The sequence below is a fragment of the Balaenoptera acutorostrata genome, chromosome 10 (assembly GCF_949987535.1).
Source record: "Balaenoptera acutorostrata chromosome 10, mBalAcu1.1, whole genome shotgun sequence".
Lineage (NCBI taxonomy): Eukaryota > Metazoa > Chordata > Mammalia > Artiodactyla > Balaenopteridae > Balaenoptera > Balaenoptera acutorostrata.
Genome location: NC_080073.1, coordinates 24,254,137 through 24,268,243, shown reverse-complemented (window position 1 = coordinate 24,268,243; position 14,107 = coordinate 24,254,137). Strand labels below are relative to the sequence as shown.

At 43.4% G+C, this 14,107-nt stretch overlaps 1 protein-coding gene and 1 long non-coding RNA gene across 8 annotated transcripts in view; both read left to right on the top strand.

Annotated features, from left to right (window-relative positions):
• The window catches only part of LOC103016490 (uncharacterized), a 173,294-nt gene extending 164,444 nt beyond the window's left edge, over window positions 1-8,850 (top strand). For 4 of the 6 annotated variants that reach the window (XR_009009447.1, XR_009009445.1, XR_009009444.1 and 1 more), the window contains 3 exons: window positions 4,821-4,903; window positions 5,549-5,741; window positions 8,201-8,850. This is a non-coding gene — a long non-coding RNA (uncharacterized LOC103016490). Of the gene's footprint in view, window positions 1-4,820; window positions 4,904-5,539; window positions 5,742-8,200 lie in introns of all 6 variants that reach the window. The other 2 variants (XR_009009446.1, XR_009009443.1) reach the window with 2 other exon arrangements.
• Window positions 8,851-10,364: 1,514 nt separating this feature from the next.
• Window positions 10,365-14,107, top strand: part of SLC25A26 (solute carrier family 25 member 26) — a 142,218-nt gene continuing 138,475 nt past the window's right edge. For both annotated transcript variants that reach the window (XM_007192415.1, XM_007192414.1), the window contains exon 1: window positions 10,365-10,654. In XM_007192415.1, coding sequence (XP_007192477.1) covers window positions 10,622-10,654 — 33 coding nt within the window. In that variant the 5' untranslated portion in view covers window positions 10,365-10,621. The remainder of the gene's footprint in view (window positions 10,655-14,107) is intronic.

Sequence of the window (14,107 nt, the reverse complement as noted above, 5' to 3'; positions counted from 1 at the left end):
CCCTCCCCCAGCCGCCCCTCAGGGGTGCCAGTCCCGTCCTGCCTCCACTTCTCCTCCCCCTTCACTGCCCCCCAAGCCCCATGTCCTACCTGGTCACTGGGGGTTCCTCCCGTCCCCTTAGGTGTCCGTGGTCCCCCACCGGTGCCTGGTAGGTGCCCTAGTTTTGAGGAGACGTGAATTCCGCGTCCTCCTAGTACACCATCCTGACTCCAGCCCCTCTCGTATTTTCTTCATTCCAACAATTAAACTCCTCCTATGTGTCTGGCACTGAGAACAGTGGTGAACTTGATAAGACATTGACCCTGTCTTCGTGGATTTTATAATCTAGTGGTGGAGAGCGATGAGCACACACACATAGAATTACAAATTATGATAAGTGCTGGGGAAAAAATATGATGCTACAGGAGAAATATGGGAGGAGTAGGGCGATGTGAGGGAGAAGACAACCTCTGAGGAAACCACATTAAACTGCATTGTCAGTAAAGGTGAAGTAAGAAGGAGAAGGGTGGAAGTGGGCTTGTGCCCAAGCCCTGAGGCAGAAAGTATGGAGGTCAACTCCCGTGGGGAATCAAGAGCAGAGAAAGGGGGGCTTCCCTGGTGGCGCAGTGGTTGAGAATCTGCCTGCTAATGCAGGGGACACGGGTTCGAGCCCTGGTCTGGGAAGATCCCACATGCCACGGAGCAGCTGGGCCCGTGAGCCACAATTGCTGAGCCTGCGCGTCTGGAGCCTGTGCCCCGCGACGGGAGGGGCCACGATAGAGAAAGGCCCGCGCACCGCGATGAAGAGCGGTCCCCGCACCGCGATGAAGAGTGGCCCCCGCTTGCCGCAACTGGAGAAAGCCCTCGCACGAACCGAAGACCCAACACAGCCAAAAATAAATAAATAAATAAATAAATAAATAAAATCAAGTAAAACTTTAAAAAAAAAAAAAAAAAAAAAAAAAGAGCAGAGAAAGGTAACTGGCAGGCCATGAGGTTGAAGCAATAGTCTGGGGCCCGAGGATTCAGGTAAAAATATAAAATGTCTGTTGAGAAATAAAACCTGCAAGAGGAACTAAAAATTAAGAGAGGATGTGGAACTGCACCTGAGAGACACATTACCCTACAGAGGGTAACATGTTCTCTCGTAATTATTTGGGGGAACTGTGGCCATTTTGCAATGTCAGTAGCATTGGACCTGAGAAATGACAAAGGTATTAGCTCACTTTTTTCAAGTGATTCTTTGAGCTCTAATGGGTTCACCTGGGGGACAGCTGGAGCAGATTAATGTTCAGCCTGTAGCATGAAGCCTGAAGTGTTCATTTAGGACCCATGCTGGTAGCTCAGAGGAATGAAAGGTCATGCCCTTTTGAATGAAGGACTGCTGTTTGACGGAAGGTAATAAAAAGACTGCAGCGCCAGAGAGCTCTGGGGAAGGTTTGCAATGAGGAAGGTATAGAATGGCAAACTGAGCCGGGGGAGGCACCTCATGATGAGGGAGTTGGTGAATGGGAATTCAAAGCCATATATTTCATTCTTAAAACATTTTCCATATCAGTGAATGAGCTGGGGCCCTGCGCCGTGTAATGGAGCTCTTCACTTACTGCTGCCTCCGCCACCCCACTTCCCTCCAGCCACTCTGACTTAGGAAGCAAAATGGCATCGAAGGGGTAGGGAGAACTTTGATTACTGGTTGACTAAAGAATGTTGTGCATCAGCTTTTTCGTGAGCCTGAGAATCATTTCATCTTTGAAATGAAATGCGTTAAATGCGTTCCATCTCCTATGAAGAAAAAGTATCTTGTTTATGTTAGTAAAATATACATAACATAAAAATGACCGTTTTAACCTTGTTAGCTGTATGGTCCGGTGGCATTAAGTACATTCACATTGTGCAGGCATTACTACCATCCGTTCCCACCATCCATTCCCAGAACTTTTTCATTTTCCCCAACTGAAGTTCTGTACCCATTGAACACTAAGCATTGCCCCTCCCTCCAGCTCCTGGCAACCAGCTTTTTACTCTCTGTCTCTGTGAATTTGACTACTCTAGGTGCCTCTGTAGGCAGAATCCTACAGTATTTGTCCTTTTGTGAACGGCTTATTTCACTTAACACAATGTCTTCAAGGTTTGTCCATGTATCAGAATTTCTTTCCTTTTTAAGGCTGAATAAGATTCCATTGTATGTATAAGGCAGGAGATAGATGGGCTCCAGGCTAGGCATTTACAACTGGCCTCCTGTTCACACTTCCTGGGGTGAGAAGAAGATGGGCTCCAAGCCGGGACATTCATTACCCAGCCCCCTGTTTACATTTCCTGAAGCAAGAGACAAACGGGCTCCAGGACTACATATTTATAACCAGACTCCTGTCTATATTTCGAGACCTGCACCTTGATATAAAAAAAAACCAGCAACAGAAATAGGGTAAATAACCAGACATTGGACATTTTTATGGCAGGGACAGAGTGGGACTAAACCCTGTTAAAAGATCAAGAAGTCATACATTTCCCATCCTTAGGGCAAGGGAAATACTGCACATGTGCAGAAAGGCTCCTTGGGGGTCAAAAAGGGGGGGGCACCACCCCATAATACGTGATGCTAAGGCTGTCCCATAGACCTCTGGGCTGAAATCCATCTTGGAAAAACGTTGCGCACGCACGTTGGGGAGGGTCCTAGGGCAGGGCAGGTGTGGAAGAAGAAACCAGGTAATTGGCCAAAGGTAAACAAGGAGCCGGAAGAACTGCCCTATATAAATGACCTAACCACCTCTTCACTGCGTTCCTCCTCATTTGGGAGGACACCCACACCCTTCCTCTCCGGTTGTGCATCTCTGCCTTGCTTCTGTCCTAACTAAACAAACTGTTTCTCTGTGTGCTCTCCCACTTGTTGTTGTGCTGTGTCTCTAATAATAAACTTTGTACCTCTTTTTACAGTTTTGCCTCTGTGAGAAATGCATTTTTCACTGGGGGCAAAAGCTAGGGGGTGTGGTGACTGGGATTCCCAGTTTTCATCCAGGCTCCCCAGGTTCAATTCTTGGGCAGGGAATTAAGATCTTGCTTCACGCCACCACCCACTGCTGCCTCTCCGAGATCATGTATACACCCCATTTTGTTTATGCATTCATCTGTCAGTGAACATTTGGGTTGGAGGAAAAGTATCTCCAACCCATGGAGCAGAGACAAGATATTTTTCTTTTCATGTATTATTTTTCCTCTTTCTTTGCACACTCCTTGCTCCCTCCTTCCTTCTCTCCCTCCCTCCCCCTCTCTCTCCTTCCCTCCGTCCCTCCCTCCCTTCTCCCCTTCCTCCCCAACCCCAGCCCCTGTAGAAGGAGGATAGAATTTGACTGAAGTTAGTTATCATTGGGAATCTCAGGGTATAGTACAATGACTTCCTTTTTTTGAAATTATTGCAATAGAATTTATCTTTCGGAGCACATTTAGATTCACAGTAAAACTGAGCAGCAAGCACTCCATTTGGAGTACTCAGTGGAACGCGCCCATATACTCCCTCCTTCCCCTCCGCCCACACCCGCAGTCTCCCCGACAATCAGCAGCCCTCACCAGAGGGGTATGTTTGTTACAGTTGATAAATCTACATTGCAACCTCGCTATCATCCCAAACCCATGCTTTACATTAGGTGAATCACTCAGTATTGTGCATTCTATTGGTTTTGACAAGTCTGTAACGACATGTATCGACCATTATAGCATCGCATAAAATAGTTTCACTACCCTAAGAATTCTCTGTGCTCCACCTACTTATCTCTCCCTCTCCTTAACCCTTGGCAACCACCGATCTTTTTATGGTCTCCATAGTTTTGCCTTTTCCAGAATGTTGGAATCATACAGTATATAGCATTTTCAGACTGGCTTGTCTCACTTAGCATTGTACTATGCATTGAAGGTTCCACCAAGTCTTTTTTCACGGCTTGATAGCTCATTTCTTTTTAACACTGAATACCATTCTGTTGCCTGGATAGACCACAGTTTATTTATCCATTCACTTACTAAATGATGTCTTGGTTGCTTCCAAGTTTTGGCAATTGTGATTAAAGCTGCTGCAAACATCCATTTGCAGACTCTTGTGTGGACATAAGTTTTCAACTAATTTGAGTAAATACCATGGAGCACAATTCCCAGATCATATGTTAAGACTACGTTTAGCTTTGTAACAAACTGTCTTCCAAAGACAGTCAATGGAAGTCCATGACTTCCTTTTGGGTTTTACAGGAAACCAGGAGTCCAGGCTTGATCATAATACCTAAGTCGTCACAGGTTGACAGTTTGGATTAAGTGAGAAAATAAATAGGGAAATGGTCAGTCATCGACACAGAGCCTGATATAAGATGGTTCCTTTTTTTTTTTTTTTTTTAACTCTTGCAAAGCTGTCCAGATGAACTAGAAATGGGGATACGGAGACAGGAGAAGGTTTTTATGACTGGTTTAGTCATTAAGTTATGATTTTTGAAAGCTCAAACCAGAGCCTTCAGTTTCGCAGAAAGGAGAGGAGGAAGGCCTCTGAAGGATTAGGCAATGGTTTAGACATCAAGGATAAAAACGAAATTGGACAAGAGGCAGGCTTCTTAACCCAGAAGATTGTAAGAATCATGAAACACCATGATAAAAAATGAAGTTGGGAGGGTCAGATGTTTAGAAAGAAAAAAGGCCATTATGGACACACAATAACTGGTTAGCACTTGCTGATGGAATTAATTTGAAGGATAATAAAGGTTCTTATTTGTGATTGTGGTTTAATGGTGGACAGTTTTGTTTTAAATTCCTGTAATGGGAAGATCATGAACCCCATTTCTGTTTTCCCATTATTTCCTCTACTGCAGAAAGAAAAATAGCTCGATTTGCCCTTGAATATAACAATAGTCAGTGACTGAGAAAAATCATTTGCTGTCGTCCTCTGTGTCAGGTAAGTGTCACAAGGGTGACCTATAATTATCAGTTGCCACTTCAACAGAGGGGAGCAATTACAGCAAGGGCAGTTTGGTGTTATATATCAGTGTGACAGGCTTGCCAAACTGATGGTCAGTAAATGCACAGGCACAAGGTTTTAGGATAATTTCCGCATCCAATAGAGTGGAGATCTTTGTCAGAGAATGTAAAAATTAGCTGAGCAAATTTCATCCTGATTATTTTTATATATGTTTTGGAAACCTAGCCAGAGCTTCATCTTGGGTCAAATATTGAACAAAACCCGATTATGGGAGATAACTGATTCACGCTTTGTAAAATCTAGACAGGTTGATATCAACTTGCTCATGGAAAAGGCAAAGAAATTAAGCAATATCATGTGAGTGGCTGTCAGCTGGAGGTAGGTCAGCAACAATATCTGATGGTAATAGCTGCAGCAGTACTATTTATTCGTTAGAAATGGCCAGTAACGCAAGAAGAAAACAAACATCATTTTTAATGTCCCCAAAGATAACCCATCATCATATAGATTTTTTTCTGTGCATTTGTAAATTATATATATTGCCTCTAAGATTGTCCCCATTGATTGCTGCTGCCTTATATTCATGCCCTTGTATAATTCCCTCCCCCTGAGCGTGATTAGGTTACAAAAGATTGTGGCTTCTATCTTGGGTGCTCTCTCTCGCTGTGATGGAAGCCAGGGGCTGTGTTGCAAGCTCCCACACGGAGAGGCCCTCGAGGCAAGGAACCGAGGGAGGACTCCAGTCAACAGACATTGAGGAATTGAGCCCCTCACTCCAACAACCTGTGCGGAGCTGAATCCTGCCAACAACCACGTGAGTGAGCTTGGAAGTGGATTTCCATTCGAGCCATCAGTTGGGACTGTAGTCCTGGCTGACAGCATAACTGCAGTCTCATGAGAGATTATGAGCCAGCCAGGCCTAGCTAGGCCGATTCCAGATTTCAGACCCACAGAAACTCTGAGATGGTACATGTTTGCTGTTTTAAGCTGCTAAGTATTGGGGTAGTTTGTTATGCAGCAATAGGGAACTAGTATGTAAATGTTTACAAACATTGGATTACAGTGTCTTTTATCAGTCAGAGTTCTAGCAGCAAACAGAAGGCATCCAACTGGGATTTTGAAGAGAGACTTGGGCAGTGTTAGGAAAATCAATAAGGTACGAAGACGCAGCCAGGGCTTACAACAGTGGGAAGCCATTATCCTCCCTAGACCTGAAAGAGAAAGGGAGCCAAAGAGATAGTAGCCGTATTGTAGAGGAATGCAACACCTGCCAGAACTGGGCTGAGGCAGGGAGCAAGTAGAGAAGAAATACCCTGACCTCTTTCTCTCGCCATCCTCAGATCTGCCCATGACTCTCATTGGCCAAACCCTACTGGAAACCAGGGGGCAGTTCCTACCGGTCAGCTTTCTAGGACAGAAAACAAAAGAAGAGAAAGTAGGGAGTGCATCTGCTGGGGCCTAAGGATAGAAACCAGCATATGCAAATGCTCTTGTGCAACTGTTTTTATTTTTACCATCCTTCTGTATCATTAAAGATTCTCCCACATCACGGTTTTAAATAGCTACATATGGATACTGTAACCAAAGTATCTCAATCATGCAATGATGAACATTTTTGGTTGTATAAAAATTCTTCTTTTGCTATGAAAACGGTGAAATGAATATGCTTATAGTCATATTTCTATGGCTTAAAAAAAATAATTCCTTAGAGTACAATGCAGTAAGTAGAACAGTTGAGGACAAAGAACATTTTTTAGGGTTTTGATATATCTTGTCATATCACTCACCAGAAAAGTTGCTTTGATGCTCCCCCTATAAAAATCTTTGCCTATTTGATAGGTTTGAAAAATGCTGTATTGTTTTAATTTTCATTTTGATGTTATTAAGGAATTTAAAATATTTTCACATGTTCATTAGCTACTTATTTTTCTTCCTTTGTGACTTTCCCCATTTTTTTCTATTGGTATTGGTGTTTTTCTTATTGATTTATAGGAACTATTTAGTATTAAGAATTCATTCTTGTCATATGTGCTGCAAATATTTTTCCTAGTTAAAAAAGTCTCATGCATAAACCTGTTTCTTTACCTCAAGAATATTAAAATATTTACCTTTTCCTTCTAGTATTCTAATAAATTATATAAGTGAGAATTTTAATCCATTTGGAACTGTTTTTGGAGGTAAAGTGTGAGACAGGGATGAAACATAATTTTCTTCTAAATGGTTATCTAACTGTCCCAAAGCCATTTATTGAAAGGACAGTCTTTTTTTTTTTTTTTCCCTCACTGATTCAAAATGGGAGCACAAATCCACATGGAAAGTATAACCTTGATTTTATTATTTAAAGGGTTCCTTTCCGTTATATATATTTTTGCATATGGGTTAAAATATGCATATGGGTTAAGATACATGAATTTTTTTTTTTTTTAATATTTATTTAGTTATTTATTTATTTTTGGCTGTGTTGGGTCTTCGTTTCTGTGCGAGGGCTTTCTCTAGTTGTGGCAAGTGGGGGTCACTCTTCATCGCGGTGCGTGGGCCTTTCACTGTCGCGGCCTCTCTTGCTGCGGATCACAGGCTCCAGACGCGCAGGCTCAGTAATTGTGGCACACGGGCTTAGTTGCTCCGCGGCATGTGGGATCTTCCCAGACCAGGGCTCGAACCCGTGTCCCCTGCATTGGCAGGCAGACTCTCAACCACTGCACCACCAGGGAAGCCCACATGAATATTTTTATTGCAAATGATTCTATTACTTTATTTTTCAATAAAGATCAGTAAAAGGAACTTGGAGCTTGGGTCTAGTTCTGGCTAAAGATTATGTCCTTTATTTCCCCTAAGCTGGACCTAATTTGTTTTTTTTTTGATGTATTGTTTTTGACCTCCTGATAATTTTTGTAAATACTACGAATATTTCGGAACTAAAGTGAACTTCGCTTACAGTGGTAGATTTAATTGAGGAAGTCAATATTATAATTTCACATGTTTAGTGCAAACCAGTACTTATCTCATTTGGTAGATTTTTTTAAATTAGAAGATCTGAGGATATACTCTGCCTGCAATGTGGTGACAATGACATTGCATTGTAATGTTCCATTTAAAAGGCATGCACAAGTGGTAATGGATCTTTCTGTAAGCATTTCATGAAAGGAAGGCCCCAGGTCATGTTTGTTCATCTGTATTTCCTAAAGGGTTTCCAGTGGCATCATGAAATACCTGATGAAGCTTTTACCTCTGAACGATAGAAGAGAACATAACATTTCTGTCTTGCTCTCTTAGATCACTCACTCTGGGGAAAACCAGCTGAGGACACTCAAGCAATCCTATGGAGAAGTCTATGTGGTGAGGAACTGAGGCCAACTGCCAACAGCTAGCACTAATTTGGCAGGCATGGATATAGGCCATTTTGGAGGTGGATCCTCCAGTCCCAACCAACTCTTCAGATATAGCCCTAGCCGATGCCTTGACTGCAACCTCATCAGAGAGACCCAGAGCCTGAACTGAGACAGGCTTGTTGCCGAAATTAGCCTCTGTACACCGGTGCCGAATTAAATCTTGGAGACAGAGTTTTGGGTGAAGTAGAAAGAAATCGCGTTATTGCTTTGCCAGGCAAAGGGGACCACAACAGGCTAATGCCCTCAAGACTGTATGTCCCACCCTGGACGGGGGTAGTGAGGCGTCTTTAACAGTGTTCGGGGAGCAGGGCGTGATCAGCTTGTGGACATTCTTCTGATTGGTGGTGAGGTAATTGGGAGTCAGCATCATCAACCTTCTGGTTCCAACCGGTCTGGGGTCTACATGCTTGTGGGCAGCATACGGTTAACTTCTTCCACCTGGTGGCGGTTTCAGTATCTGCAGAACAGCTCAAAGGACGTGGCTCTGAATATTATCTGTAGACCTTGGGGAAGAACTAAAGGTCCTTGACTTTGTTTAATGGCCAAAGTATTATTCTTTTGTCTTGCTTGACTGTGTTCCTTTCTTTCTGTATTTTCTCACTTCTCTGATTAAATTTATTCTTTGACTAAAGTTTTTCTACAGACAAAAGGCAGGCGGAGGACATGGGTGGGGGTCTATTGCAGGAAGGCATCATAGTGTCCTGCTAGGTTACAGGCTGGGACCTGGGACCTAGGACCCTTTGCAGCAATGCTTGCACCTGGACAAACGTCTCCTCAAGCAACAAATACAAAGAAACTCCAAGGGACTAAAAATAACTGCGTGCATGCGCATTTGGGGCAAATTATGAACACGATACAAAAAGCCCCCAAACCTAACTTCCACATCTGAGGAGTTGGGAGCAAAAGCATGGTAGCGCACATGATCCTTGCACACAGCACCACCAAGGGGATGGGCACACCACCCAAGCCACCCCTGCAGCCTGACCCCCGGACCTGCCCCTACCCTCACCCCATATAAGGGACCAGCTTGCCCTCCCCACACGGAGCAAGCAGGGCCACCTGTTACTTGTTTTCGCGCCGTCCTGCTACAGTATGAGTCCCAGTAAAGCCTTGCCTGAATTTCTCGTCTGGTGTTTTTTCAATTTCTATTGATTAAGGAGTCCAAGAACCCTGGCCGGTAACAGAACCACTCCGGTAAGCCACTCCCAGATATCTGGGGGTTCAGAATTTGAAACCCTGAAGGCATTCTGCTAATCATTTCGAGAACATCTCAACTAGAAGAGAATATTGACTGTAGACGTGGTATGAAAGACAGATTGAAGAAAGGCAAAGAACCTAAGGCTGTTGCAAAGGTTTTGAGGAAATATGATGAGGTCACTAAGTAAAATTCCAAGCCTGGGTCCGCTATGTTCTCTGTAGCTTTGGGTTGGTTAGTGAACCTCTTGGAGCATCAGGGTTCTCTGTAAAATGAGGATGCTAATGGTGCTTACCTTACAAAGTGGCTGTATTAGAGCACCACATCTGAGATGCAGTTGGCTCTTAATAGAAGGAAACTTAGAAGGTATTTGTTTGAAAAATGTAAAGGCAAGTCCACTGCGAGAAACTTTAAGTACTTAAAGTGGTCTTTGAAGTGTGCAACTGATACTACAGCTAACAGGATGAGCAAGTAAATAACCAAACAAATGAATTATATTAAGTGCAAAAACTGCTGGTAAGAAGTAGAGGACATTAATTTTTAGCTCGAGTAAGGAAATTTTTGAAATGTTTTTCTATATTTAATAATTTTCTGATAATGAGTGTTTTATGGACAATCAGACAAAATTTCTACAGGTGAAACCAACAGATAAAAGCAAATAACTCATTGGAAGCCATAGGTCTCGCCCGCTAAAGCTAGTCCTGCCTCTCCATGGCCCCGCCTTCCACTATAGCCACGCCTCTTTTGTGTTTACGGTTGGGCTTCACCCTTTCCTCATCACCGGGCTCGCTACGCCTAGTTCCCAGTCGAGGCTCGTTTGCTCGCGAGAGTTCCTCCGCCTGGCCCACTCAGAAGCTGTAGGAAAAGGAGGCAGAGAAGAGTCGCGAGCCTTGACTCGACCACACTTTCCAGGCCCCGCCCCTCCTTCCTCGCCCTCCTCCTGGCCCAGCTTCCCCGGTTGCACGTGTAATTGTTGTGGTTCAACCTCACGTGGCCACGGAAGTGCCGGCGTTACCTGCCCCGCCTCCAAGATGGCGGCGCCCAGTGCCGGGGCCCACGACCTGATCCGGCTCAGCTTTGAATTATAACCTTGACTGAGTCTGTGCGGCCATGGACCGGCCTGGGTTCACAGCCTCGCTGGTGGTGAGTACCGGACGGTAGGGTGGGGGCGCTAGGAGTGCCGGAGGCTTCGCTGTCCTAGCACCTCCTTCGGGTTTTGCGCGCTGAATCATCCCCGGGTCACCGGTCACCAGGTCTGGGAGGAAGCACGGGGCTCCTGGGCCGCGCCGGGCCTCGTGTCAAGGTCCTGAGTTTCCTACCTGTATGCCAGAAAGAGACGGGGGTGGGATAGGGGTGGCACTTGACTCTTAGTCTTCCGCACCGCGGTTTACCTAACGGAAAAAGAAAAGTTTCAATTGTGTACTGTGACCATACTCTGGAGAGCTTGGCAATTAATGAAATATATGTAACAAAACAACTCGAGTCGCTCACAGACCTCCTGGTCAAGACTGTGGTTTCATTTTGCTGTATCTTTTTTCAGTCTCGGAGAATGACGCATCCATTCATTCATCCTGTATATAATTAATCTGCTTATTTTGCTTCCGAGCATTTTTCTAGGCTTTGGGTATATACTGATGAGCAAAAATAGCCGCGCGTTGAGCCAGTACGTCAGTGGTGTTTAATTCCTTAGAAAACAACGAGAATCAACGTGTCTTAACATCAACCCCCACCCCCATATCCTTTAATAAATATTTTGAAACCTTTCTTAGGACAGGTTCAGTAGGGGATACTAGATACAGTAGTGAACAAGACAGATTGGCTGCCTGTGTTTTCATTGTAGGAGAGCGAGCAGAGGCAGAAAATAGACAAATACTTTTTCAAAAGCTTTTCCTGAGAAATGGAGACCCAGAGGACTTTTTTCGTTTAATTATCAGATGTTTTTGCAGGTGTTGGAGATAACATGGTGAACAAGATAGACCTGGCTGCACGGGTCAGGTGGTGGAGGCAGAAGGGTGAAGTGATTGTTATCCTAAATGATGAGGGTTAGTTTCAGAGTGTATGGAAAGATGTGGAAGGAGGATCTTACCTAGACTGGTGGAATGATGGTTTTAAATCTAGATTTGTTGATATTTGTAGAAGCTAGGTTTTAGAGATGCAAAGAAATATGTTACCCCTTTGAAGACGTTTTCCTGTCCAGCTGGTGAGATAGCAGTAGTACTTGTGACAATTAACATTGCTCTGCCGGGAACTAGGGTAAGCTCTTTACATACATCATCTCATTTAAGCCTGACAAACAATTGAAGTCTTATCCTAGTTTTCCAAATGAGGGAACTGAGGAATAGTATGTTAGATAATTTGTCCAAAGTCACACAAGTGAGATACATTTCATGTGTGGAAGTGTTGGAGCTTAGACTCCAAGCAGTGTAACATGGGATTCCATTTACTGCTCCTTGAGACTATCTCTGAAGTCAGCAACAGTAGCAGTTGCTAAAAACAGGTGAGTGTCAGAGTTAACAAAAGAAAAATTGTATTAAAATTTATTTATTTTATTAAAGAAGGGTACACATGCATACTTCTTTTTTCAATGTAGTTACAGAGGGTAAAATTGGGATCGACTGGTAGAAGTTTCAAGGAAGTTAGATTTCACTCCCGGCGAATTCATTTAGCATGCAGCTTATCTGCCATGTGTTCTGTCTACTGGTACTGTGATTGCCCTTGGAGATTTGATGGCAAACAAACCTAGGCTATATGATAAGTACTGTGAAAGAAATGAACTGAGGTGGGAGAGAGAGAGAATAATATTGGAGAACCTACTTTAGATGGAGTGCCCAAGGAAGGCCCTGAGGAGCTGACGTTTAAGCTAAGACCTGAAAGATAAGGGGCAAGTCATTTTGATGAGCAGAGGGGAAAGTTCAGAGGGAGCAGCACGTGCGAAAATCCTCAGGTGGAACGAGTTCAGGATGTGATGGTGGTGGCTGAGGCCTAGTGGGTGAGGGTAGTGTGTCGGGGGTGCTGTTGGAGAGCTAGACAAAGCCTGCCGGGGTGAGTCTTGGTGGGCAGTGGAAAGGAATCTGGATTTTATATGAAGCATGACGAAAGCCATTAGAAGCTTTTATTATTGAAGTAGTCCGGAAATGGAGTGGGAATTTTTGTTGTTGTTGTTGTTTTTTTTTTTTTTTTACGGTTGGGAGCATCTTTGAGGCAGGCTAAGCACTCCTGAGGGAGTTCTGTTTTGTTTACTACTGTGTGGCCAATGCCTGACACTTCGTAGGCACTCAGCACTTGTTGGGTGAATGAATGCAACTTCACATGTTTGCAGAAGTGTTGAGCCTCGGCTTCTAAGGATTAAGTGAGATGTAGTACAGAGCCTGACGTAGAGCAGATATTTAACTGTTTCCTTCCTCAAGTTTCTAGAGCAGGATTGAAGGGCTGTAGAGCTGAATAAGGAGAGAGCTTCTGGCATGTTAAGTTTTCATTTGGAACACAGAGCAGACTATTCAGAAAAAAAACCACCAAGAGTACATTCACTGGTGCATGCTTTTAGGAGAGCAGTTTGAAATAAGTATTAGCGACCTAAAGATGTTCATAACATTTAACTCAGTGACGATAATAGGAAAACATGAAATAAAAGAGGAATGGTGATAGATGCATTTCATGGACTATTTAGGGGCCATTGGTAACAGTGCTTGTGAAGAGCATGTGCTATAATAGTAACATGGAAAATGCTTATGAGATTAAAAAAAAAGAAAGAAAAAATACAACACTGTACCTGTACACATCTGGTTCATGCCTAATTAAAACTTGGTAGCCAAGGGGAATTGGTTCCAGGTCCCCTGTGGATACCAAAATCCACAGATGCTCAAGTCCCTTATATAAAATGGTGTAGTATTTGCATGTAACCTGTGCACATCCTCCTGTATACTTTAAATCATTTCTAGATTACTTATCGTACCTAATACAAGGTAAATACTGTGTAAATACAATATAAATATTATGAACATAGTTGCCTGCATGCAGCAAATTCAAGTTTTGCTTTTTGGAACTTTCTGGAATTCTTTTTGCAAATATTTTGAATCTGCATTTGGTTGAATCTGACGATGCGGAACCCCAGGATATGGAGGGCTGGCTTTATTCCATTCCTTAAAAAAAAAAAAGCTGTATTGAAATCCTCCAAGGTGGAATGAAATAATTTTGATAGTAGCCCTACTTTTTTCTTCTACCTTTTCAGTGCAAAACAAGCAAACAAACAAACATACCTCCAAACCAGTCTTTCCTTCCAGCCTGACATCTTCTCTCCCTTTTCAGTACTTAGCTGTTTCATCGACCTTGTAGTTCATCTGGGTTGTTACTTGAGTGAAACCAAAAGCATCCCTGTCTCAGTTACTTTTAACTGGGTTACAGGTGAAGGAACTTCGGCACGTGTTGGTGCTCTGCAGTGTGAAGTGCAGGCAGTCCTTTGCGTGTAATGTGGGGCCGTAAAGATGAATGTGCGAGTGGACGTCATGCAGAGTGATCTTAATAATTGATGAAAACACTTATGATTATTTAACGACCTTTAAAAATTCTTGTCAATGTTAATAACTCTCTTACTGTCGA